Below are 23,189 nucleotides of genomic sequence, written 5' to 3'. Positions count from 1 at the left end.
ATAATTCTTGTGTTACAGCTGAAACTCCCAGGCAAATGCCCTGGATACTCTCAGATGGCATTAAATACATACATGCAAGACACAGAATTTGGCCTGTGTGACTGCTGTCCCCAGCAGATCTTCCAGTGCAGGGAGCAGTGACTAAGAATGGCAACACTCTCCATGCTGCAGCATCCTTCCTCTTCTTTTTAGTCATGTTTGCTGTGTAGCTCTAATGCAGTCCTTAATGCATGCACTAGAAGTCCTCCTTTCTGCCCAGCCTACAGCAGATAGAGTACACTGACCACTGAACCCCAGCTCACAGAAGGTGGATTTCCAGACACAGAGCTCTTCTGTCCATTCCAAGGTATACAGTTGTCACAGGGGCTTGGCTATTTCTCTAACACCAAACTGCTCTCAAGCCCTCCCTCTCCCTCCTTAGTGAATATGTATCTAAACCCTGGAGTAAACTGCAAGTTGTGTCTCTCAAAACTCTTATCTTCTGTATTCCTCTTTATATTCTACTCTTAGCAGAGCTTTGAGGGGATAGCCTCCTTACCAAGCACTTCAGTAGCACTTAGGACCATCCTTTGAAATCACTGGAGCCGAACAAGGCTCTGGGCAGTCTGTTTTGGCCTAAGGATGGTAATAAGCCAAAAGAAAAAGTCTGAACTAGCATTACAAAGCTGTCCTCTCTGTGCCCAATAATGCTCATTTCCTCTTGAGACGAGACACACCATGTATGTCTAAACCCCTCAGCCTGTCCTAATTTGCAAACTCTAGTACAGCTGTAGGTTAAAAGAGCCATCCAAAATTAATCATGACAGATTAAGGAACCGAGCAACATAAGGCAATGGCCTCTTGTTAAACTGAAACATCTGATCCAAACCAAGCAATTTCAGCCCCTCGTTAAAGTCTTGCTTCTCTAGTCCACCATCTACAATGTTTTGCTGCTGAGCACCACATCTGAACATGGTTTACTCAGATGTACCCAGGCTATCACAGAGCAGCTTTGCCGGTGGCAGCACTGGCCTGGGCTGAGACAGCCAAAAAGCAGGTTTGTAGGTGGCTGCCACCTGCAGGCCTGCTCAGGTGTGGGGAGGTTGTTTGTTTTTGCTGTTATCAGGCTTTTGTGCCATTTAGAGTTGGCTGGCAGAGGAATAATTAAACTCTGCTCATGCCAGAGGAAAATTTATGTATTTCAACCAGGTACTTTTCCTTCTTTTCCTTTCCACCCCCTTTACCTTTAAACACGAGACAAAGGTAGCCAGACAAGCAGATGGACTTTGCTTGTACGATAAATGTCATGCACCTGAAAAGCTGGTAAAAAAACAAGCCAGTGGCTCCTTTACAGGCAGAAAGACTTGAGGGAGGAAACAGCAATATGATTTACCTGAAGGCAGTGATACACCTGTGATGTGATCCCAGACTGGGGAGGTGATGACACCTTTGCAAAGCCAAAACTTACATAGCTTAATATTTTTTATTGTTGTTCTACAAGTATTATTCAATGTCTAAAATGGAAAAAGGAGGTTATTTGGTTATTAAATGACAATAAATCTGCAAAGTTTTACCCCTCTTCTCTTTTCATTTTGTTTGAAAGTGTATCCTGAAAACAAGGCAAGGCTATGGCCAGCTCCACCTTGTCAATTCCTATTTAACCAAAGAGAAACCACACTGCTCTGAGACAAGGGAATGCAGACTTACCCAGGGGCTGAAGATGACATTAGGTCACTTGGACCATCAGGTCCTTGGAAATGTGCCCCACGTGCACCCTTACAGGATCCTTCTCCAGACTCTGACTACAGCAAAAATGTTGCTATCCACTGGATGCTCCATAGAAAAATATAAGTCAGACACCAGCACCGTTGGCATTCTCTGTAGCGTAAATGCCACCAATCAGTGTCTCACCACCCAGGTCTCAAGGTGCTGTGCATAGCAGAGAAGGTGCTCTTGGATTCCTAACAGCCCTGAACATGAAAGGGTGAGTTAGGTGGCAGTAGGCTTTGTATACCTTGCTATTTTCAGCTCCCTAAGATTTTTAGAGATGCAATCCCTGTTGGAAAACACTCCCTGCTATAAACAAGCTGATGAACATAGAAGAAAATGGGCATGCTTTCCCTGTTTGCCACTATTCCATATTCAGCTGTTAATCTGCTCCTTTCCCCTCCTCCTCTCCTCTGTTATTCTGCAATAGCTGCTAGTTGCTAAAGAAAATGAAGAAACAATTAAGAAGCTTCAGAAAAAGATAATTTCTCACATGCAGGGCTGAGTACGCAGCAGATGTGACTCAAGAGACACACATGCTGTTTTCAGGCAAGTATTCCCAAGGGTTTAGATAAAAATAATAAGGATGAGGGGTTTCAGCAGAAATCAAGTTATTTTTAAGTGGAAGGGCTCTAGGGCGGTATTAAAAGGGCTCCCTGAAAATGCCACTGTCTTCTTGCGTGTGGGATTCCATAGCACAAGTTGTGTATAATTAAAACTATTAAGCCAGCAGTCAGGCTAGACAGGGATTCTGACAGGAAAGTTGTTACAGGGGTTACAGCAAAATGCGTTGGTTGCAAAGATCAGACTCCTCCTGATTTCCTAGAGGTTTTCACGGCAGAACAACTGAGATGCCTACAGACAGATCTTTCTCCAGAAGACAGTGGCAAGTCTCAAGGACCAGAATTTGAACCAGGTGGTTTTGGTCGCCACAGTTCAGCCAACACTGGGAGAAACGCTGCGATGGTTGGGAGCCATATCTCGACTGACACAGCATGCTGCAGCTTTACTAAGTGTATGGTCTACATCCAACCTAGGAGTCCATGAGAGACACGTCTTTCCAATATCCCTCTCCTTAATCCACCCGCAGCATTTGTCATCATACAGAGACAGAGGCAGCGGAGCCAGCATTACAGTAAGCAGCCTGCTGAGCCAGCCGCAGGCATTTGCCATCTTCTGGCTGTGATCAAGACTGGACAAATTAGGAAAAGTGTCCATTAGCCTCATTCACCTGAAAAATGCCAACTCGCATTTTAAAAACTGGCCTGGCAAAGGGTCAAGAAATGAAATCTGGTGGCAAATAGACAAGTCTGTGATGATCCACCATCTTGAATGGATCTTCAATATCCAATACCAGGATTTTCTGCGCTCAGACGCATAAATCTCAGGCATTCATACTCTGCCAATATTTTAAGTCATGCCCACAAAGTGTATTTGAATAGGATTCAAGCTGATGAAAAGCAAGTTGCTACTTTTAAAGAGGCCTAGTGACCATGTGAATGCAGCTGATGGCTTCAATCCAGCAGATGACATTCCATTAAATTAAAGACAAATTTGCCACCGCCATTCTTAGTGCCAGGAAAGGTGTGAAAGAACACGTGGCCCCTCCAGGATGTGCACAGCCATATTTCTGGTGGCACAGATGGCAGTTTGAATGGCTGCAGGTTTTTTGCCTTGCCTTTTCATAAGGCATACTTAGCCTTTGCTGTTTTCAGGGAGACATTTTAGATATAGTAAGCTTATGAAGAGACACATCCCACTTGAATCATTTTCAAAACACCTCTTCTTTTCAAGTCACCAGCTCTCAGAGGAGGGAAAAGAAGAAACGTTGAGCCAAAGCCCATAAGCAGATTTTTTTCCTCTGTGTGTGAGATGAGCCTGGGAAAAGCAAAACAATTCATCTACCCAAGAGTGGCTTTGCAGGGAAAGGTTAAGGAATAATAAACAGGGATTTAGATCGCACCAGTTTACATGCATTTATGAGGGAGAAATTCAACACCCAGATAACAAATTCAGTTCAGGTTTTACTTCCTCTCTCCCTTCCTCTCCCCCCCTCCTGCCTTAAAGATGACATACCCTTCCATTTGTAAATTACTTTAATTTAAATACTTCCAGGTTAACAAAACACCTTAAGTTTGACATGTCCCAAGTTACAAAACAGAAACAAAACCTCTTGACAAAGGGTAAGAAAAAAAAATATAATCCGAGCCCAAACCTCCTTTCCTAAGCTGGAGTTTATGGTCTGTGAGCTGGCAGCCCTCCAGAGTCTGACACAATGTCTGGAGCACCCAGAGCAGCTGGAATTAATTTTCTTCCTCCAAATCTATGCACTTTCATATGAAGTCGTGTTTTGGCACTGCCGCCCAAGAGAGAGTTCAGTGCAAAAAATCTAACCCCGGCCATTGTTTCTTTGCAACCGAACACTCACTGAGCAAAAAACGAGAAAGAAGAAGAGGACAAAAAAAAATTAGAGAAAGAAAAGCCCTTTCCCTTCCCCCACACATACACAGATGACTGTACCAAACAGGGGGGCTATTCATGGCTGTTCAGAAATGGGTCACAAGGAGAAATGTTTTGCAGATAAAACCAACACTTTTTTTTTCTTTTTTTTTTCTTCTTCCTTTTTTTTTTTTTTTTTTTTTAATAAACATCATGGAGGCCCCTGGAAGGCGCTGGGGATGTTCGACAGTCGAGGTCCTGCTGATTCCTTCCGCCTCCCATCCGTGCAGCTCCCACACTGGCCCTGAGGTGCAGCCCCCTCGGGGGATGTCTGAACCCTCCGAGCTGCCTCCTCCAAGTCTGAGCTGCCGTAGGGACCCCGAGGGGGTGATGGGGCCGCGCTGGCACCACACTGCTGCTCCTCGCCTGGGCTGGCGGTGGGTCAAGGGGGGAGGAGGGAGGTGTCCAAGGCACTCACAGGGTGTCCCGTCACAAAATCACACACTGGAGTTTGTGGGAGCCCGTGGCTCTGTCCCCTCGCCATTTGGTCTTTTTCTTCTTCTTCTGGCTTTTCTCTGGGATCTGTTGCCTGTTTTGGGATATAGAGAGGAAAATAAGCAGGTGAGACATAAGGGTAGACTGCAGAACAGCACCTTGGTGTGCACAAGGAAATTTGTGTATGTATCTCCATATACCCTTCCACCACTGCATGGCTTTTCTTGCCACACAGCTGACAACTGCCTGCATCCTTAAGGAAGGAGGAAAGAGCCGCAAGCAAAAATTAAGGCTAATGGCAGGGATGTATGTCCTGCCAGGGCAATATGCCTCCAATTGCCCTGGGTGAACTGCTGCCTCCTCCCCTGCTATGAGAAACAGGGATGCTCTAAGCAATGCAACGTCACCCATCACACTGCTGCTAATGCTCAGTAGTTAGCATGAGAGATATGAGAGAGATACAGAGAAAGAACATTTTTTGGAAAGATGTTCTTTCAGCTGGCATTGCCCTTGGCCAGATGTACTGCTGAGGACTTGGTTATGGAGAGGGGCTAAATATAATACAGAAAAAAAAAAGTTTGCTGCCAATGGGGCTCTGGTCTCCCCTGGAAGTTGTGAAGAACACCTCAGCACAGAGAATGAGCTGACCCCAGAAAGATGTCCTGGCTGTCTGAACTCACAGTCACCACAAACATGCAGCTGAGAGCCCTCCTGCACTAGGGCACAGCATTGCCTAAATGCCTGTTTGCAATTGTATCTGATTGCAGCAGCCACTCAGCCAGCCCAGTGGTGCAAATTCAACAGAATTGTTTGTGGCTCAAACACCTGATAGGCAGCCTGTAGACTTAGATTTTGTTGCAAGATAAAACACACAAACACTAGCAGCTTCTGTAGATTCAAACCTGAGAGTCTGAATAGTTCAAAACCAGCCTGACTGTGATGTAATATGGCAGGCATTAAACCTAGTGTTCATACCAAGTTATCCAGACCAGGATGACACATAGCTGGGGCACAAATCACTATGGCTTTAACTGGTGTTTTTCTTACAGCCGCAGCTTCCAGATTCTTGCAACCATCTGAAAAAGTCAGCTTTGGCTAATAAGATTTTTTTTTTCAGTGAATATGAAGGCTGGAGGCATGAAAAACCTAAAACCTTAAAGCTCAAAACTAGAAAGATGAAATTAAAAAAATTCTTTAAAGTGAATGTGGATTAACGCTAAGCGACCACAAGCTGTTCACACTGTTTCAGAGATCCAGAAAACCACATACTGTGCCCACTCAAGGTTTCTGCTGTGACAGTCTCTGTGCATGCACTGCATAAAAGGGGCATCAGGAAATTGAAAAGATCTATTGGGTGGACTCAATCACCCCACTCCTTTCTGGATTACTTCCAGACAACAGTTTCTTGCATGAAGCTAAACAAACCAAGCCAAGTACAAAGAGCACAAACAGTGCCAGCCTTGAGCGAGCATCCTCACCCTGAGAACTCAGAGGGACTCTGAGGAGGCCTTTCATTTGCAAAGCACTCCAGGAATGACACAGTTATTGGGGTACTGAAATTTACATTTTATTTGGAAAAGCTGACTTAAAAAACAGAAAAGCAATACTTGATGGGTGATGCTATCCTATAATGTCCAAAGACCAAGTGAAGCTGTTTAGTGGCCAGTGACCAGCCAGATCACACAATATCTCCCTGCTTCCTGATTTAACCCAAGTTTCAGCTCTTGTGAACATCTCTGGTGTCCTTGATGTCATGGGGGTTTTTACCTGGTTGGCAATGACTTTCACGGTGGCTACTCAGGAAACTGAGGTATACCACCTATTTTTGAGGTTATGGAGTACATTTTCAGCATTTAAATTTAGTGATGCCTCATTACAATTCTCCTTTCAGCCTGCCTGAAGTTGTGTTACGGAGAGAAAGCAAACAGAGCCTTCCCATCTTATTTTGGCTATGTTTTTCTTTCCTGCAGAGCAGAATAGATGGTGGTAAGAGTTTGCTGCAACACAAAAGTAATATCTAGCCAGCTAATGCTGAGCTACAGAACAGTTGGGAAAGAGCTTGGGACATTTCCAACTCAGTTCTCCAAAGACTTTCTGCCCCCTGCTTTTGAGACATGTGGGAAGAGTGGGCAGTACCATCTGCTTTTGATGGAGGCTGACTTGAGGCTGTGCTAGGATATTCACAAGTACAGATATGCTGTGAATAAATGCCTTGTGGTTTAACTGCCGAGCGAGGCACTTTGACTGCACGGCAGGGAGGAGCATGATTTCAGCTCAGCACCCTCCCAAAACATGAAAAATGAAGGTCCAGAAAATCTGCCAGACAACTGGTGCCAGAAAAACAAATCTTCTCAAAGAGAATTGAGGTTATCAGTCAAGAGAGATGCTGAGATGTGCATGCAGCTCTTTTCCTGCAGGGGAGCCGGGATTTTGGAAGGCAGCCCCTCCCTGCTGGCAGCCGGAGCAGGGGTTCGCCCAGAGAGCGGGCGTTTGCCAAAACGAGCAAAGGCAGCTCACGACAAAACTGGGAACAAACCTCTGCAGTCTGAGGAGGAAACCTGTGGCTTAGCCATTAGGTCATGCTGTTTCTTATACAAAGCGGCTTAATTTTTTCCATTTAGTGAGCAGAAAATGTTAGAAGTCACCTACAACATTAGAATTTTGTAGATTTTTTTGCAAGTCCTTTTTAACCTCTGGCAATAGGAGACCCTCAGAGGACAAAAGTATGAAAACCCAAATTACTGGTCCAGAGCTTTCAACACCAGCCCTTTACAGCTCATCATTAGAGTAGGCTTTGCACTGTTTGTTGAATAATATATTTTCATTATGGCCACAGCTAGTTCCTCATGTGCCTGGCACTGATGTCCTGCAAGGGTAACTAAGTACTTGTAACATACCTATGCAGATACAGGACAAGAAAGTTAATAAACCCCAGAAATCTTCCACTGCAAGCAAACCTAGCCACTGCTCCCCATTAGCTCTCTGAGCCAGGACTCTTGCACATCCCATCCATGAGCAGTAACCAAGTGAAGAGTTTGCAGCTTACCTTATTACTCTCACGAGGTCATGGAAGGCCTTGTCAACGTTCAGAGGTGGGTCCTTGGCACTAGTTTCTATATAGGGAATCTGGAGGAGAGGAGAGTGTCATGAAAGAGATTAGTAACAGCCTACATGTTGGTAGCAAAGCTGTTTCAAAATGAAAGGCCTAAAGGCTGAAGAAACTGGGTCCCTAAGAGACCAGGGAAATACAGGTAAACAGAATGTTGCCATGACACCACTATCAACACCTTCATGCTTGCAGCAAGGTCAGGGAGCACTTACAAAAGGTCTGGAATAAGCACCAGGCAAACTAGCTGCTATCAGAGCTCTGGGTTTGGGGAACAATAATCAGAGACTTCATGTCGTCAGATGTTCTCCCCCTTAGCTGTGCTTGCAGACATGAAAATAGCCGAAGGTTGTTGAAAGACCAGCACTTGCCAAAAATTCTTGCTTGCCACATTTTATTAGGACTACTGCATGAATATTTCATGACTACAATTCCCCTCCAGTGTAAAATGATCTTCCCCTTCAAAGTCTGACAGCCAGATGGGGCCTCCTAGAGTGCTTGTCCAGCACACTGGCAGATTTATAAAACTGCCTCTGATAAGGTATTTTCATGCCTGGTCTTTTCCAAAGTGTGCATGTACAGATGGATGCAACATGCTGTGCTTCACTTTAGGTGTCCTGGCTCCTACAGAAGCCAGCTTCCTTGAGGAGGGGAATGAGTGAACCTGCCCTGCCAAACTGCCATCATGGCTTGTTCAGAAACAACACACAGCTTGCCGTTTAGGCGCAGTAAGCTGCCAAGAGGTCTCAGGCTTGTTTGCCTTTAACCTTTCCATTCTGTTCCTCCTAAGGGAGTTGTTGTCTCCCTCTGGGTATTCAGGGCTGCTGGCATTTAGAGGTGATTAGTGGAGCAGCATGTGATCTACACCCATCTAAGACCAATTTCTCAGGCTAAACTAACAGCATGAATAATGCAGAGCTAAGATAGCAGGCCAGATTTATACAGGCTTAACAACCCTGTAACTTCATTATCTTTAACAAGCTCACTTCCTACAGACACCTGGGTATATCTGGTAATGCCCGACTCTGCCTTTTCACTCCAGGAGAGTGCACTTTCTTCCCTCATTCTGAACATTTCATGTTCTTCACTGCTTGCAGACACCTTGTACATGTGGCTTTGTGATGGCCACAGCTTTGCTACAGCCTAGTGCACAGCAGAGTTTCTTGTTTCAGTGATGAACTGGCCCTACTGAAAGGAAACTGCAAAGCTGCTACTTTGTAATAGTCGAAAATGCAATTGCAAATGTTTAATTGTAAGCTTTAATTCAGCTCCAAATGAGCACAGATTTCAATTCTGAATGTCTGTAATAAGACTTACAGTAACCCATTAAATAATCCCACAAACTTACATTATGTTTTGTTGCCATTTCTCTTCCCTGTTCTCTTGTAATTTTCCGTAAATGCATTAGATCAACTTTGTTTGCCACCAAAATCATTGGAAAGGACTCTCTGGAAAAAAAAAAATCAAACCCATCACCCAATTATTAGCAGGCTACAATAAAAAATGCTGAGCATAAGTTTCACTTTCTGATGCTGACATCATCTAATATTTTCAGCTACAGACATACCACACATGTGTAAAGAAACAACGAAAAACACCCAGACTGTGCTATATGTATGTTCATATTGTAAAAATTTACTTAAGTTGCATGCATGAACACATTCATTGTTATTTCTAGGGACTTCGGGAACTTACTGTCACCATTTTTGCAATGCCTGATAATAGCTAAGGTGAAAAAAGATCTACAGAATTAGCCAGGAAATTAACTGAGACATAGAGACAGATCTCAGACAGGAGACCGGGACTCTTTTGTAACATTTAAGGCATCTCAGTAACTGCATATCTTGGCAGCTGCTCATCGTTGCAAGATATTGAGAGATGAGGGAAGAACTGGAGTCCTGGTCATCCACTGTGGGGGGAAGAAAAGATAGACTCTGGAAAGTGGTGCTTAGAGTAGCATCAAATGGGGGAGAAAATGACTGGGAGCAAAAAGATCAGCTGTTACCCCAAGGCAAACTGAAAGACTGGCAGTGGTAGGTCGAAGGAGGCTGGAGGGAACCAAAGAGAATTGCCAAGTTTCCAAAGCTATTACCTACCATCTCCTGTTTCTAATTCCAGAAAAAAATACCAAAACCTCTCTAATAATACTGAGTATTTCTCTAACTTTACCAGACATGTAAGTGACTGTCTGCAGCCACCACCTGAGAAGAGATCCATCTATCCATAGCATGTCCTGTGCAAGGCTCCCCCCCTGCAGAAATCTCCACAGCTCCAGAGATAAACAGAACAAAGGCAGCTCATGCCATGGGAGGTGCTGGCAGTGCCTCTCTCTCCTCCAGCTTCATGACACAGAGCAAGGAACCTTTTAGGGCAGGGCCTTTTAGCCACTGCTGGGAGGGAGGAGGTCCCTTCTGATCACCGACAGTTACTGCAGTATTGTTTTATATATAACTTTAAACCCTCTTAAATGATCCTGGTGTTCTCTGCTGTAACAGAGCTGATTTTATTGGGGTAAGGAGCAGCTGGCCACACTCATTTCTGCATAAAACACTTCCCTGAGTAACTCTGGATTTTCAAACAGCATTTCTGGGTCATTTTTCATCGAGATGATAAGGGCTCCATCTTCCCTCTGGCATGTTGCCCCATTGCTCTGGCTGGAAAAATACAGTACTGCACTCTGCATTTTAACTGAGTCTTAGAGTTATTCATTCTGATAATGTGACTGTGATTTAATGTTAATACCTGAGCACTAACAAATCTTTACTCTGATCATTCTGGAGCAAAACACTTGTTTGTCTGGATTATTTGATTCCTTTTTGGCTTGCAGTACATTGATTAGAAAGGGATTACGTATGGAAAGTATCTCATTTTTCTTGTGTACATCAGGCATAAAACTCTATGGGGACTTTGTTCCCTATTGTAAGCTGTACAATTGCTAGTTGGACAAAGTTGCTATAGTCGGAAATTTTACTATAATGAAAGTTGTGGAAAGAAAGGGGAGGCAGGCTTTGAACAGCTCTGCTAACACAGCAGCCTGCAATTCTTTTGGATTTTAAGTTGCCAAAACTGCCTGCTAGCTTGAAAACCGGGGTGTCTCTCTGCTCCCAGGTACCTGTGGGTTTGGCAGGACAGTTTTCAACTCACGCTGCTCCCATTGCTGCAATTTTCTGACCGAGCTCAGGTTTTGGATGAAGCATTAATAAGCTCCTCACGCTCTGCGCTTCAGCAGCGCTGAGCGGGGAAACTCAAACAACCTCACCAGCCTGTTTCACTTCCTGCCTCTCACACACCGCTGCGGCGTTTGCACAGCCTACGGAGGGTAAAAGTTTCAGTCCAGAGCAGGGCAAAACAATGAATACCTCATCTTATTTTCACAGAGTTAATTTAGATAAAACCAGCATCGAATTGGGGCATGTTACAGGAAATTCTGTCCCATCTTCTTCAGCTTTCAGAAACAGATTTACTTTGCCCCAAGCTAAGCCGGTAGTGAAGAAAATACTGCTGTGATGTGAGAGGCTGACTGAGCGACTGACATTTTTCTCCATTTAGATGAAATCAAAGGGTGTTTTTTCCTTTACTTTTCACTCTTGTGGGCTCTGCTTTGGATGCTTTACTGGAAGAGCTGTCAGCTGTGAACCTCACATGATATGAGTCCACCCTTCCTGTGGGGAAGTTATTCAGAGCTGTGAAAGGAAGCCAGCAATGAGGCCCGAACCCTCTGGTGACTCTTCTTTATGACTTCCATAATTAAAAGCCATTATGAACGGAAAAACTAAGTGTTTCAAAGCTGCAGACATATAAGGGCTTAATTCACACCCCACCCAATGAAGATTGATCCATCGCCTCTTGGACCGGGGTGGGAAGAGGGAGTTATCTTGGAGATAAACCGTCAGCTTCCCCTCGCTCTGCCAGGACACATTTACTTACCACAATTAAACTCAGTGGTACCCTCTCCCATGCACATGGGAGGGGAGCAGATGACCTCTCTGGCTTTCTCCCCAGTCACACAGAGATGTTTTATTCTGTGAAAATGGTTGCTGCAGAGCACGATTAACTGCACTACAACCCTTGTAAGAAATACAGTTCCTTCCAGCATGAGAAGCACGAGTTTTTTCCCCTTCAAGACACTTGTTCACACCACCAAATTATGCAAGACCTTCTAAGGTTTGTTTGGCAGAAGATGAAGCCAGGGAAAAGGAGGATGCTGTCAGGCCACACAAAACAATTAGGGCTGAATGTTTGCTGACTCCCTGCTGGTGTTTCCAAAGTGTCTGTACTGTGCACAGAGCATCCTTCCTCCCTCTTCAGAGCCAAGCTGGTTACCTTCAAAGGTGTCTGTTCTGCCTTTCTCACATGGTTCTGCCAGACCATTCTGGCAGAACTTTCTCTCTTCCAGACCCATTTTCACACCATCATAACACCAGTGAACCTTTCCACGTTGATAGCACTACATGCTTATAGAGGAGGTAAAACACTTCTTATTCCTCACATTTAGGTCCACAAACTCCCACATAAAGATTTTTCTCAGGAGACCTGGAGGGCAAAAGTTGGGGCGAGATGTGCAAGCACCCCCACAGCATGGTCTGCAGGAAAGGAGCCTGGCAGGTCAGGCAGTGATTCTATGGCACCCACCTGTCCTTGACTCGGAGGATCAGCTGGTGGAACCGGTCCACGTGCTCGAAGCTCGCCTTGTCTGTCACCGAGTAGACTATGAGGAAACCATCTCCGGTCCTCATATACTGCTCCCGCATTGCACTGAACTCCTCCTGGCCCGCAGTGTCCAGGACTAGGACAGAAGAGACAGAGGTTTTCAGTTACCATGAGGAACCGTAGCTGCTGTCACCACTATGTGTCCTATGGCCTTTCTGCCTCTGCTGGGCTTGCAGTCCTCTCACAGGCTGTAAGATTTGATGAAATCAAGTTGGACAGACAAAGTGGTTTCTAGTCACGAAACAAAAAACAGTCCCAGACCCCACTCATTCCTGAGTGCCTAAGCTGGAAGTGGATGTAGGGGAAGATGACCATGTGGATTTCACTTTCCTTTTCTTGTACCAAATGCTGACCACTGAATTTGGGGATTTGCTCCTCTGGCAAGATATGGCTCAAGGTATTTCACAGCCCTCAAACTTTTCCCTCTCCCAGCATAGAAAAATGCGATACTGGAAGATTATTAAAAGCCTGTTTAAATATCAGGGACAACTTACAAACTGCACAGTGAAGTAGAGCTGGGAGACAACCAATGGTAATAGCTACAAGCACTTTCCTTTTCTCAACACCTGGATGTTATTTCTACACAATTATGAGCTCTCAGAGCAAGACGGTACAGCTCTGGGGAATTCCCCTTAAACAGTTAGTCCCAAGTGGTGTGCTGAGGAGCTAAGGAGCTAAGGAGCTAACTAAAACAGGTGGAAAAGCTCTAAGTGCCTTGCATATCCTATACAGTCATCATGCTTCTGTGAATAAATCTATGCTCAAATCCCCTAAAACACCTCAGTTGTGACAGCAATCCAGATGCTGTTCCCCACTAGATTAACCTCCTCTAATGGAACCATAACTCACTGGTTCTCCACCGCTGTCTCGCAGGGGGTCCCATCAGCTACATCATGTAGAGCAAGCTACACCAGCCTCCTGGGCAAATACTGATACACACCAAATACTGATACACACCTCAGTGTTAATTCCTGTACATGGCCAGGATTTTGCTGGGAGGAGGAGGGTACAAAAGGAGTTTAGGCTATGCCAGTCAGACACGGTGTGAGCTCAAAGTGCATCAGCTCCTCAGAACTAATAGTCCTAATGCATCGTTGCATTCCAGAGGCAAATGTGGGATCTTCATAGTGACTGGGAACATTTTCACATTCCAATACACTGGGCTGGGTGGGAAAACTGTTTTGCCTCTGCTGTACAGCCACAGCATAAGCATCTGCTGCACACAGGTGATGGGGAAAGCCCAGGGCACCAGTGGATGGAGACTGTGGCAGGAGCATACTGCTGACAGAGCAGCAGGGCTTGATACAGGTTTTTCTAGTCTGAACAGGCACACAGTCTCAGCAAGATGTTCCCTGTAGGGGTAAGTACTCAGGCTTACCCCAGATTTCCAGATGGGGCCACAGTAAAGACCACTTTGCTGAATCAGCATAGGAGGCCACAGACGGACACGCTGCATGTCACACTGCACCCCATGAGCCAGCCCACACCCCCTCACTGCATGTCTGGAGGAAAGGCAGCTATAGTGGAAGACTGGGAGATCTAAGGAAGGTGATGGTAAGCCTTCAGCCTCATTTGTTTGCCTGCCCTAAATGGTCTTGAATGTCTGTTTCCATGAGCCTTTAAAGTAAAAAGAGCTTCTAGGCCCTTGCAGAGACCCCGAGACTTGGGCTTGTTTGCTAAGCTTGCTGAAAAGTCACCTGTGTCTCTTCATAGCCTTTTATCCTGCTTCTCCCCTCAATCTAGGAAACAAGTGTCTCAGCTCAAAGGTATCCAGGCTATTCTTAAGAACTGTACAAAAGAAAGAAGAAAAACAAAAGAGAAAAGCAACCCAAAGAGATTGCATGTGCCAGTGAATTTCTATGCCCTGGGCAGAATTGCTACCATGGAGTAAGGCCAGGACTGTGTAGCTAGGACGGAAGCGGAAATTAATCCTACTTGCCCAACCTGTATGGAGAGGCTGGGCTGCCCTCATCTGACTCCTGCACCAGCTAAATGCGATGTCAGGGCAGGGCTGAGAGCTGACAACACCACACACACAAACCCACTCCTTTCCCCTCTCCAATACACATACCCAATTTGTGGTGGAGTGGGATAGCTTCTCTCCAGGAGCTGGCCCTTCCTGCCCTTCCTCCCCCTGAGACAGGGCAGGTGTCCGAGCACAAACTGTGGGCAGGAGGGTGGAGATGGATGTGCTGTGTCCTGCATGGTAATTTGTTTAGAGGATTCCCCTTGCTCTGGCACATTTGCAAACCTTCCATGAAACGCACGAGGAGCATTCAGCTCTGCTCTTACACCCATCAACCCATCCCCAGCTGCTGTCCCTCCAAAGCACTGCATCCCCTTAGAGAGGGGGCAAGCCCTGGTGGGGGCTGTGGGGATACCCAAGGGACTCCACGGGGCTCTGCTCAGTTGCTCCTACAACACCTGGATCTTGGCCATGGCATCACACTAAACACAGGTAGAGCTGCTGTGGCAGCAGCTGCTATTCAAAGGGAATTCACTTGCAGCTTTGATAGAAAGGGAGCAAGTCCAGGCAGCATTTAAAATGGCAATTTGAAAGTGCAAGTAAAAGACACAGAGTAGAGAAGGTTAAGGGTAATCTCAGGTTATTCATGCAAAGTTAAGCATCTTGTGGATGGCCAGAGAAGGCCCTTGTTTTAACTTTAAATGTGCTCTTCATAAAGACAACCCTCCAGTAAACAACAGAGGAGAATGCAATCTGAATCCTTTGTAAGCAGGATAGGACCACAACAGCACTGAAAAAGGGCCCGATGTAAGCAGCTTTGCTTGTGGTGTAATCTTGTGGCATAAAAGCTTCAAGAAGACGCCTACCTACAGAAATTGGAAAGTGCAAGGAGAAAACTTGGGAAGGTAGAACTGGGAAGGTGACTGGCTTCCCTAAGGGGTGAGGAGGTTTAGCATGTTAGCCAGCATTCACCTTCATTTAAACTTCCCTTTTCTGCAGACAGGATGACAGAAGACACAGAAATAACCATGACTAGAGAACTGTGAGTTGGTACACTTTAAACCAGCAGTTGCCTCACTGGCAGTGTAGAAACAAGGCTGAAGCAAAACACAGTAGGTTTCTCCTACATCATTCTTCCAAGAACTGAAATCAGATTTGTAGGCTGCACAGCACATGGTCAGGGACTTCCAACAGAAAACTTGGTAAAGTTCCCACAAACTTGACCAAAGAAGAAGCAAGGAGGAGAATTAATGAAAGCACTTGGGTAAAGATGAAGGAGAGAGAAACCAAGGACTATGTCTGATGTAGGAACAGACATCCAAAGAGGGCAAAGCCATTTACAGCTATCATGAAGCCAGCTGGAGACTAAATTAAGAGCAATTACGTTGTGAGAGCCCAGCAGGGAGGTCTCCTGTGTTGCAGGAAAGAGGCTGCTTAGCAAAAGATGGCCTTTTCCACTCTCCAGTGGATGTGACCCCCAACTGCTGTGAACTCCTTGCTAATTGATTCCTGCCCCCTTAGAGCTCTACACACCCTTTTCCTGTGAATCCTGATGGGTTATACAAGAGTGCAGCTGCCTAGAGAGCTCTTCCGAGCAGGCACAGGAGCCCAGGAATACACACAAATTTGTCCAAAATAGAAGCTCTTGGTGCTTCAAGGTATATTACGTGCCAATGTCTCTGCAACCGACAGTGCTCCGAGTGCCTGTCCAGAGACAAAGGAATGTAAATCTAAACCATGGGCAGAGACATACTATGAACTCATGGCATTGCTTTTTCTGGAGCCTAGGCTGGATTCAGTTCAGATTCAATTACAGCCTTCCCAGCCTTCAGGGAGCTCAGATCTAGTTGTGCAGGTGAGTTCCTCACTCTTTTCATACCTAGGCAAAATTTCCTCCTACGTCTTTATCTTTACATTGCCAGGCAGCTGGGTGTGTAGGTCACCTCAAGAGAGTTTCTTCACTGCCCATGGCATCTAAGGGGACAAAGACGAAGAGACAGGAAGATTAACCCATTTTCTGTCCTTCAGCCTTTGGGTTTCAGTGCCCTGCAGCTTTGAACCTAAGCTCAAGGGAAAACTTGACTTGAATTGACAAGTCAAACTAAAGAGTCTCAGGCTGAAGAAAGCCACCTCCACAGTCTCTGTCTTCCTTCCATCAGCAGCAAGAGGGCATCCCCATCAGCCAATGGCTTCAGCTGAGGAGTTGGTATTCTGGGCACTGTGCAGAGTACTGGGGTCACTCAGCTCATATTCTGTATTCCGACACCCCCAGACACCCTGAAGAGGTATGAGGGGCCCTTGTTGTGCACAAGGCAAGGCAGATTCTTCACTTTGTCACTCTGATGCTTCTGCTCCTTCTCAGATACAGCCACACTGCCTCTGGCATGACAGCTTTCCTCAGCAGAAAACCCATGATAGGGAAACACTCAGGCTTTTATGAGCTCTTCTGTGCCTTAACTAAATACACAGATGTTACAACATGGAAAACCCAAGTACTTGAGTCCTTGTCCTTTTTTTAAGGAAAAAGAAGAGGGGGCCTTTAGAAGAAAGACTTCCACATCAATAAACAGAATAAAGATGCAAGCCCTTAAAGGAGTTCTTTCTCTAACAAAGGGCAAATATTCAAAGCCTTGTGTTTTCCATGTTGCAACATCAAAATTTTCCTGGCAGGAAAAGCTCCCCACAACCCAAGACAAAAACCCCTCTTTCAAGGTTGCAAAATCCTAGCAATTAAGGGAGGGGAAATACTGTACACACAAATAAAAGAATGAAAGTACAAATTTAATTTGAATTTTAAGGCTCTCAATGATGCTACTGAAAGTTTAAATAAAAACAGAAGAGAGTGAGCCACAAACCAACCCTTCTGCCTGAAAGCCTGAAGTGACCTTTGATCTCCCTCTGGCCTCCTGGCTGACTTATTCCCAAGTTTCCTGAGGAGAAAAGCAGACAAGCAGCAGCCTGCCCAGGGATGATTAGCAGCAAAACTCCTCGACAAAAAGGGATGCATAGGATACACAGGTGGGAAGGGCAGAGAGAGAGCTTGGGGGAAGGAACAGAGCTTGGTGTGACTGCACAGGGGTGCAGACCAGGGCTGTGCAGGTCTAGCCCAACACAAGGGTACCCAGGGATTTATAGGGGGTCTTGGGAAGAGGAGATATAAAAGGGAAAACTGAAGCTCAGGAGTAGGAAGACAACTTCTAGGCAGTGAAAGTTTCATCTAAATCATACCAGAGGAAGGAAAGGGAAGAGGAGGGAGACCACAGCCTCCTTTCACCCAAGACACAGGCACAATTCCTTGCTTTGCTGGTATCAGTTGGCACAGCCCTGCTGACAGCCAAGAGTTCAGCTCAATTCACCAACATGCCCAAGCCATGTACTTGTGGTCTTCTCTTCATCTCCCTCTGTGTGGTTTATGAGCCAAAAGAATTTCGAACCATTGGGTATTTTTTGCCATATTAAGGTATTCCACTTTTGGCTTCACTCCCAGATTAATAATTCCAGACTGGCAGTTTGCAGCCACACCACAAGGAATCCTCTGCTACTTGCTAAGGTAGCCTGCGCACAGAAAGGACCGTACAAAATTAATCATCGCAACTCAGCTGGAGCAAAAGCTGAGCAAAGCAGATTAGCCCTGGCCCCCACTTAATTCTGACCTGATGTGTCTGTACACACCTGCGTGTGGATGCATTTCACTGAGCACACTGTGCTGATATCAGTGTGACCAGCAGGGAATAAATAGAGATAACATATGCTGAGAAAAATGGAGGCTGTTCTTAATGTTTGTTAAGAGTGGCAGCAAGCAAAAAATGGGCGAGTCACCAATTGCCTGTGCATCTCTGATTTGGGTTAAGTGCTCTCTTCCACTCTACAGCACTTGTCCTCCAAATACTGCATTGACCATCTTCTAAAGCTGGCATAAGGTCAACAATGAAGTGTTTTCACATAGTGCTGGACCTGACTACAACAAGCACAGGTCCCACAATCATCTGGGAGGCAGGGAACTATCACAGACTCTTCTTTGGTGAGAAAAATAGGTACAGAGACAATCCCAAAACAGAAAGCAAACATGTAAAGTAGGAGTTTGAATGTAAGTTTGGCTCCAAGATCTAAAATCTGAAATAAAAGCCTATTTCATTTCAGCCTACTTTCAGTGAGAGATTTCAGCAAAGGAAAGAAATGCTAGTCAAACATTTCATCACACTGCCAGTTACTGCTATTGAATAAATGTGGGTGGAGGTCTTCATGGAGGGAAGCCAAATGCTTTATGCAAGCTGGCTAGCAGAAGGGTTTTGTACAACATAATGCTGGTACAGTTACAAAATGCTCAAGATGCTTTGTACAAACTGCTCAGGCAACAGCCTGGAAAAGGGTGGGCTGTTTTCCTTTTTTTTTTTTTTTTTTTATTATTATTTTTTATTTTTTTTAAAGTTGTTGGATGTCAATGTATTTGGTTTTTTTTTAATAATAACTGTTTTCATTTGAAAACTTAGAAACTTATGCATCCCCTCATGTTATATCCTCATTTGGTAGTCTCATGTTCTAAAACCTATTTTGGGGGTGGGCAGCTGCTTCTCCCTACCAAGCACTGCATGAAACATCAGCTTGTAAAGGATTTGGTCATAAAGGACAACTGGAAAGTCTAGAATTCACCATGATGCATCTTTACCCTTCCTATCATGTTTGTCCCTAATTTTATACCATGAGTGATTCATGTAACCACAACAAGAGCAGCTGTCCCAGTAGATGGTGACCTCTGAGAATAGCCTAGATCCAAATCTTATGACAGAGAGCTGTGGCAGAAGACATGTGTGATAGTCAGTCTTTATGCCCTGTGTCTACTGAGCTGAGAGTAAAGGCTCATATGCTTTTCCAAGTGAGAATATTGCCTTCTTCCCACATTTTGATTGTTCAGAATCTCAAGTGGTAGGAAAGAGAAGGAGAAGCTGCAGTTTCTCTTCTCTGGCTAAGAGGCATCTGTGGGTACGCTAACTCTGAAAGCCAGGGATTCCCAGCATGCCACTCAAGGCCATGGCTGAATTCAGTTCAGGCCGAGTACAGCCACTGAACTCCATCTGAGCAAAAGAAAGGCTTTTTCATTAAAAGAAAGGGTAAGTTTCTGCTTGTTGAAAAACAATTTCTTTCTCCACTCCCACCCAGGTCAGATTTGTGTTTTGGGGTTTTTTTTTGTTTAAACAAAAATTCCAAATATTCAGTGAAAGATGCCTTTTCTACTTTTAAATAATTTACAAAGCCAAGACTGTTTCAGCCAATGCCAATGTGTACAGCAGCTAGTACTGTTATACCAGAACACGGGGCATACCAGCTCATTTCAGAGGGCTGGATTCTGGACTAAAAACAATGGATTTAATTTAAGAAGGATTGGATTTTTCTTTTATACAGCACTAGCATTTTAAAAATAAAGGTGCACCGGTACATTATGTGATGGTTAATTGGGAGCAGGTATCGCTGATGCAGATGACAATGACAGACACATTTCAGCACCAATTTCACAAATACTCCCTCACATCAACTATTAACATATTCAAATGAACAAGTGTTGGCAAGATTACGTTGTTTGGTTGTTTGTTGATTTTGGTTTTTAATACTGAGTAAAGGCTGTTCTTGTAAGGACTTTGCAGCCATTTGTACTCACTTATATCTGATAAATCCTTAAAAGTGTGACTAAGATCTCAAGTTTCCAGACCAAGCCAACAGTCTTCACAGCAAATCCCACCGGCATCCACATTCCATCACTCATGACAATCTCCCAGCTTTCTGTTCCCACACAGCAACGACACATATGCAGAGACACCTAAGATCTTGAGCACCTTCTTGACAAGAGGGTGGAGGTAGGAACTTGGCACAAGTGAGGCTAGATTTAGTTCAGTTGTGTTAATGGCCACATCCATGCACTTTGGTAATTAAGGCACAAAATATTTTCTTGCTTTTATGTACTACATAATTCTTGTATAAAGCAAAACAAAAAACTTACAACATTTAACAGAGAAATTCCCCTTATAGCTGTGTTTAGTCTGACTCATGCAGCACAAACAAACAAGTTGCAGCTTTAGGTAATATAGGCTTTCTCCTCACCTGCTAATCAAGAAACTTTGGTTTTGTTTTTTTTAAGAGTGTGGCAGGTTTTTTTGTTCCACTTTGTTTGTGTTTTGTGTTTCATTTTTGTTTGTTTTGTTAGAAAAAACAAACAAAAAGGCAGTTTTTCTTCAAAGAAATGAAAACTCTTGCTTACAGCAGATCTCTAGGCTGGTTCCCTACCAGTATTTAAATGAAACAGGTAATTAGAGATGAAAACATCACACCTGAATGATGGGAGTTAAGAGGTGTAACAATTCTTCACTGTCAGTGGACAATAGTTTTGATTAAATGTTCTTTCTGGTTATAACCCTCACTCAGTTACCCACTCACTGTTATTTCCCAGGGGATGAGCTCAACCACAATGAAGTATCATTAGCAATAGCCACCTGGCAGTGTTATAATTCACTCTTTGTAGAAGCCTGCTCTAAATGTCAATGATTATCTGTAGGTTTTTTACAGTCCTGCAAGAGAAATTTCTGTGCAGAACTGGAAACAACGCAACTGGAAGCAGAAGCTTTGCTGGAGACCAGCTGCAGATCATGCACCACAGCTCACAGGCCAGCCTGTGCTCAAATTTGCCAGCCCACAGCAGAGCAGGAGGGACACAAGGACACAACATGCTGTGGGAGGTCTATTTGCACTTATGCTCAGCTAGAATGAAAAGTACAAGAGTAGCTTGCTTACCATCAAGAATTGCCCACTGCCCATCTATTTCTGTGTGCTTCAGGTAGGAGTCTTCAATAGTTGGGTCATAGTCCGGCACAAAAATCTTCTGGAAAAACTGAATGGTGAGAGCACTCTTCCCCACACCACCATCTCCAACAACCACCAGCTTGTATGTGGGGAGGTTTTCGCTGGGAACAGCACTTGTAGCCATGCTTCCAGTGTGCTAAACCTGCTGGAGAAAGAGATCATCTCCAATCACTCGTCAGCAATGAAAACAGGGCAATATGCATAAGGCAGCTTTTACCTGCTGCCTAAGAAGTGAGAATGAAGGCAGCCCTTACATCCAAAATCGTTTTAGACAGGAGCTGCTGCACTGACCCTTCCCAAGAGCTCTACCCCAACTCAAACCCAGCACTTAGAAGTGCAGACAACTCCACTGCTGTGGCTTGTTTACTCCTGCCTTGTCTACAAGGATTGCTAATTGCCACCAAATGCACATGCAAAACTTATGACTGAAAACTTACTGAATACCTTTCCTATAGGGGCTGGATCCACACGACCATGACAAAAATCATCCTGGCTGAGTGCAGCTGTCAATCTCCAGACAGTTTCCCATTGCCAGTGACCAAATCTCGTTGGTAAGACAGAGCTGTGCTATTCTTCACTGCTTAACCCAAGGTACAGGAAACATTAGATGGTGTGTTACATCCTGGGGCCAGATCTGCAGGCAGAACTGGCAGTGATGGATGGAACCAGAGTTAAAGGTCCCATCCTGGCTCCACCAGCAGACAAAAATGCACTTAGCTATTTTCTTCCCCCTCATTTTCAAGTTTGAGAAATAAAAATGAGAAGGCAGCAGGCCAGGAATGATAGGTGGTTTTTGGTTTGCCTTTTTTAAAAAAAAAAAAAAAACCAACCCAAAAAACCTCCACCCTGCCATGGCAGGAAAGCTGGTGTCTGTGGCTGTGAAACAGGCAGGAAAGCAGCCTCCCTGCAGCATGGTCACACCGTTCCTCTCACCTCAGAACTGACTCAAAAGAAAGAAGAAAAAAATTCACTGGCTGTAACTGGGCAATAGCACACGTGTGTGGAGAAAAGAGAAGAGGCAGCCATTGCTGAACAGCCCTTTCCAACACTCAGCAGCAGTGACTGCTCATTTAAGTAGAAGCCAGGCAGGAGGTTCTGTACACATGCTGTGGAGGGCAGTTCCCTCCACCCACCCGTGGGAAGCAGTGATCACTCAAATCACAAAGGAAATGGGTGGCCATCTCCCAGATCTGAATGACCACTGCATTTTCTGGGAGGTCTTTCACACAGTTAAAAAGAAAATAATAATAATAATAAAAAAATCCATTGTAATGATAAAGCTCAAGAGAAGGCAGCTGATTTCCTTGGTACTGGTTTTCCCGAAAAAAGCTATTCAGAGCAGGAGCAGCTGTGGTGACAATTTCTGCAGCCACCTGCTCCCATCCATTCTGGTTTTGCTGGTGCCCTTTAGGCTGCAGGTGCTGGTTGGGGTCAGCACTGAGGGGGGATGAGGACTGCTCAGAGGGAACCTCCATACTGTTGGCTCCCAATCTATATCCTCACCACCCCACACAAGCTTTTGGAAGCCTTCCCAATAACTCTAGGGTTTTCTTGTTCACTAGGAAGACAACTTCAACGTTTCCATTCTCAGAAACCATCAAGCTAGGCTGGTGTGCTTGGTGCCACAGCTGTGCCAGGTGTTGTACAGAAGCTGAGACTGCCACACACACAGTGCAAGTTGAATGCTGACTAATGTGATTTTTTTTCAGCCTATAGTATAAACTGGCCCCCCATTCTTCCCAAAATTGTTTCATTTTCTCTATTTTCCAAACAAAACACTTTGACTCTTCACTTCTGAACAGGCCCCAAAGCCAACCTGGACTACTTTTCAAACAGACAAGAACATAATCCCATAATCCAAGTTTAGTTTCTGGTTTC

At 44.8% G+C, this 23,189-nt stretch overlaps 1 protein-coding gene across 1 annotated transcript in view; it reads right to left on the bottom strand.

Annotated features, from left to right (window-relative positions):
• Positions 1-3,824: 3,824 nt before the first annotated feature.
• MRAS (muscle RAS oncogene homolog) overlaps positions 3,825-23,189 on the bottom strand; it is a 38,716-nt gene continuing 19,351 nt past the window's right edge. The window contains 5 exon segments of the mRNA XM_064661318.1: positions 3,825-4,774; positions 7,727-7,806; positions 9,135-9,234; positions 12,419-12,572; positions 21,243-21,453. Of these exon segments, the coding sequence (XP_064517388.1) occupies positions 4,675-4,774; positions 7,727-7,806; positions 9,135-9,234; positions 12,419-12,572; positions 21,243-21,453 (645 nt within the window). The 3' untranslated portion in view covers positions 3,825-4,674.

This window comes from Pseudopipra pipra, chromosome 7 (genome assembly GCF_036250125.1).
Source record: "Pseudopipra pipra isolate bDixPip1 chromosome 7, bDixPip1.hap1, whole genome shotgun sequence".
NCBI classification, from domain to species: domain Eukaryota; kingdom Metazoa; phylum Chordata; class Aves; order Passeriformes; family Pipridae; genus Pseudopipra; species Pseudopipra pipra.
The sequence above is the reverse complement of the archived record's forward strand: the minus strand, read 5'-3'. Positions and strand labels throughout refer to the sequence as shown.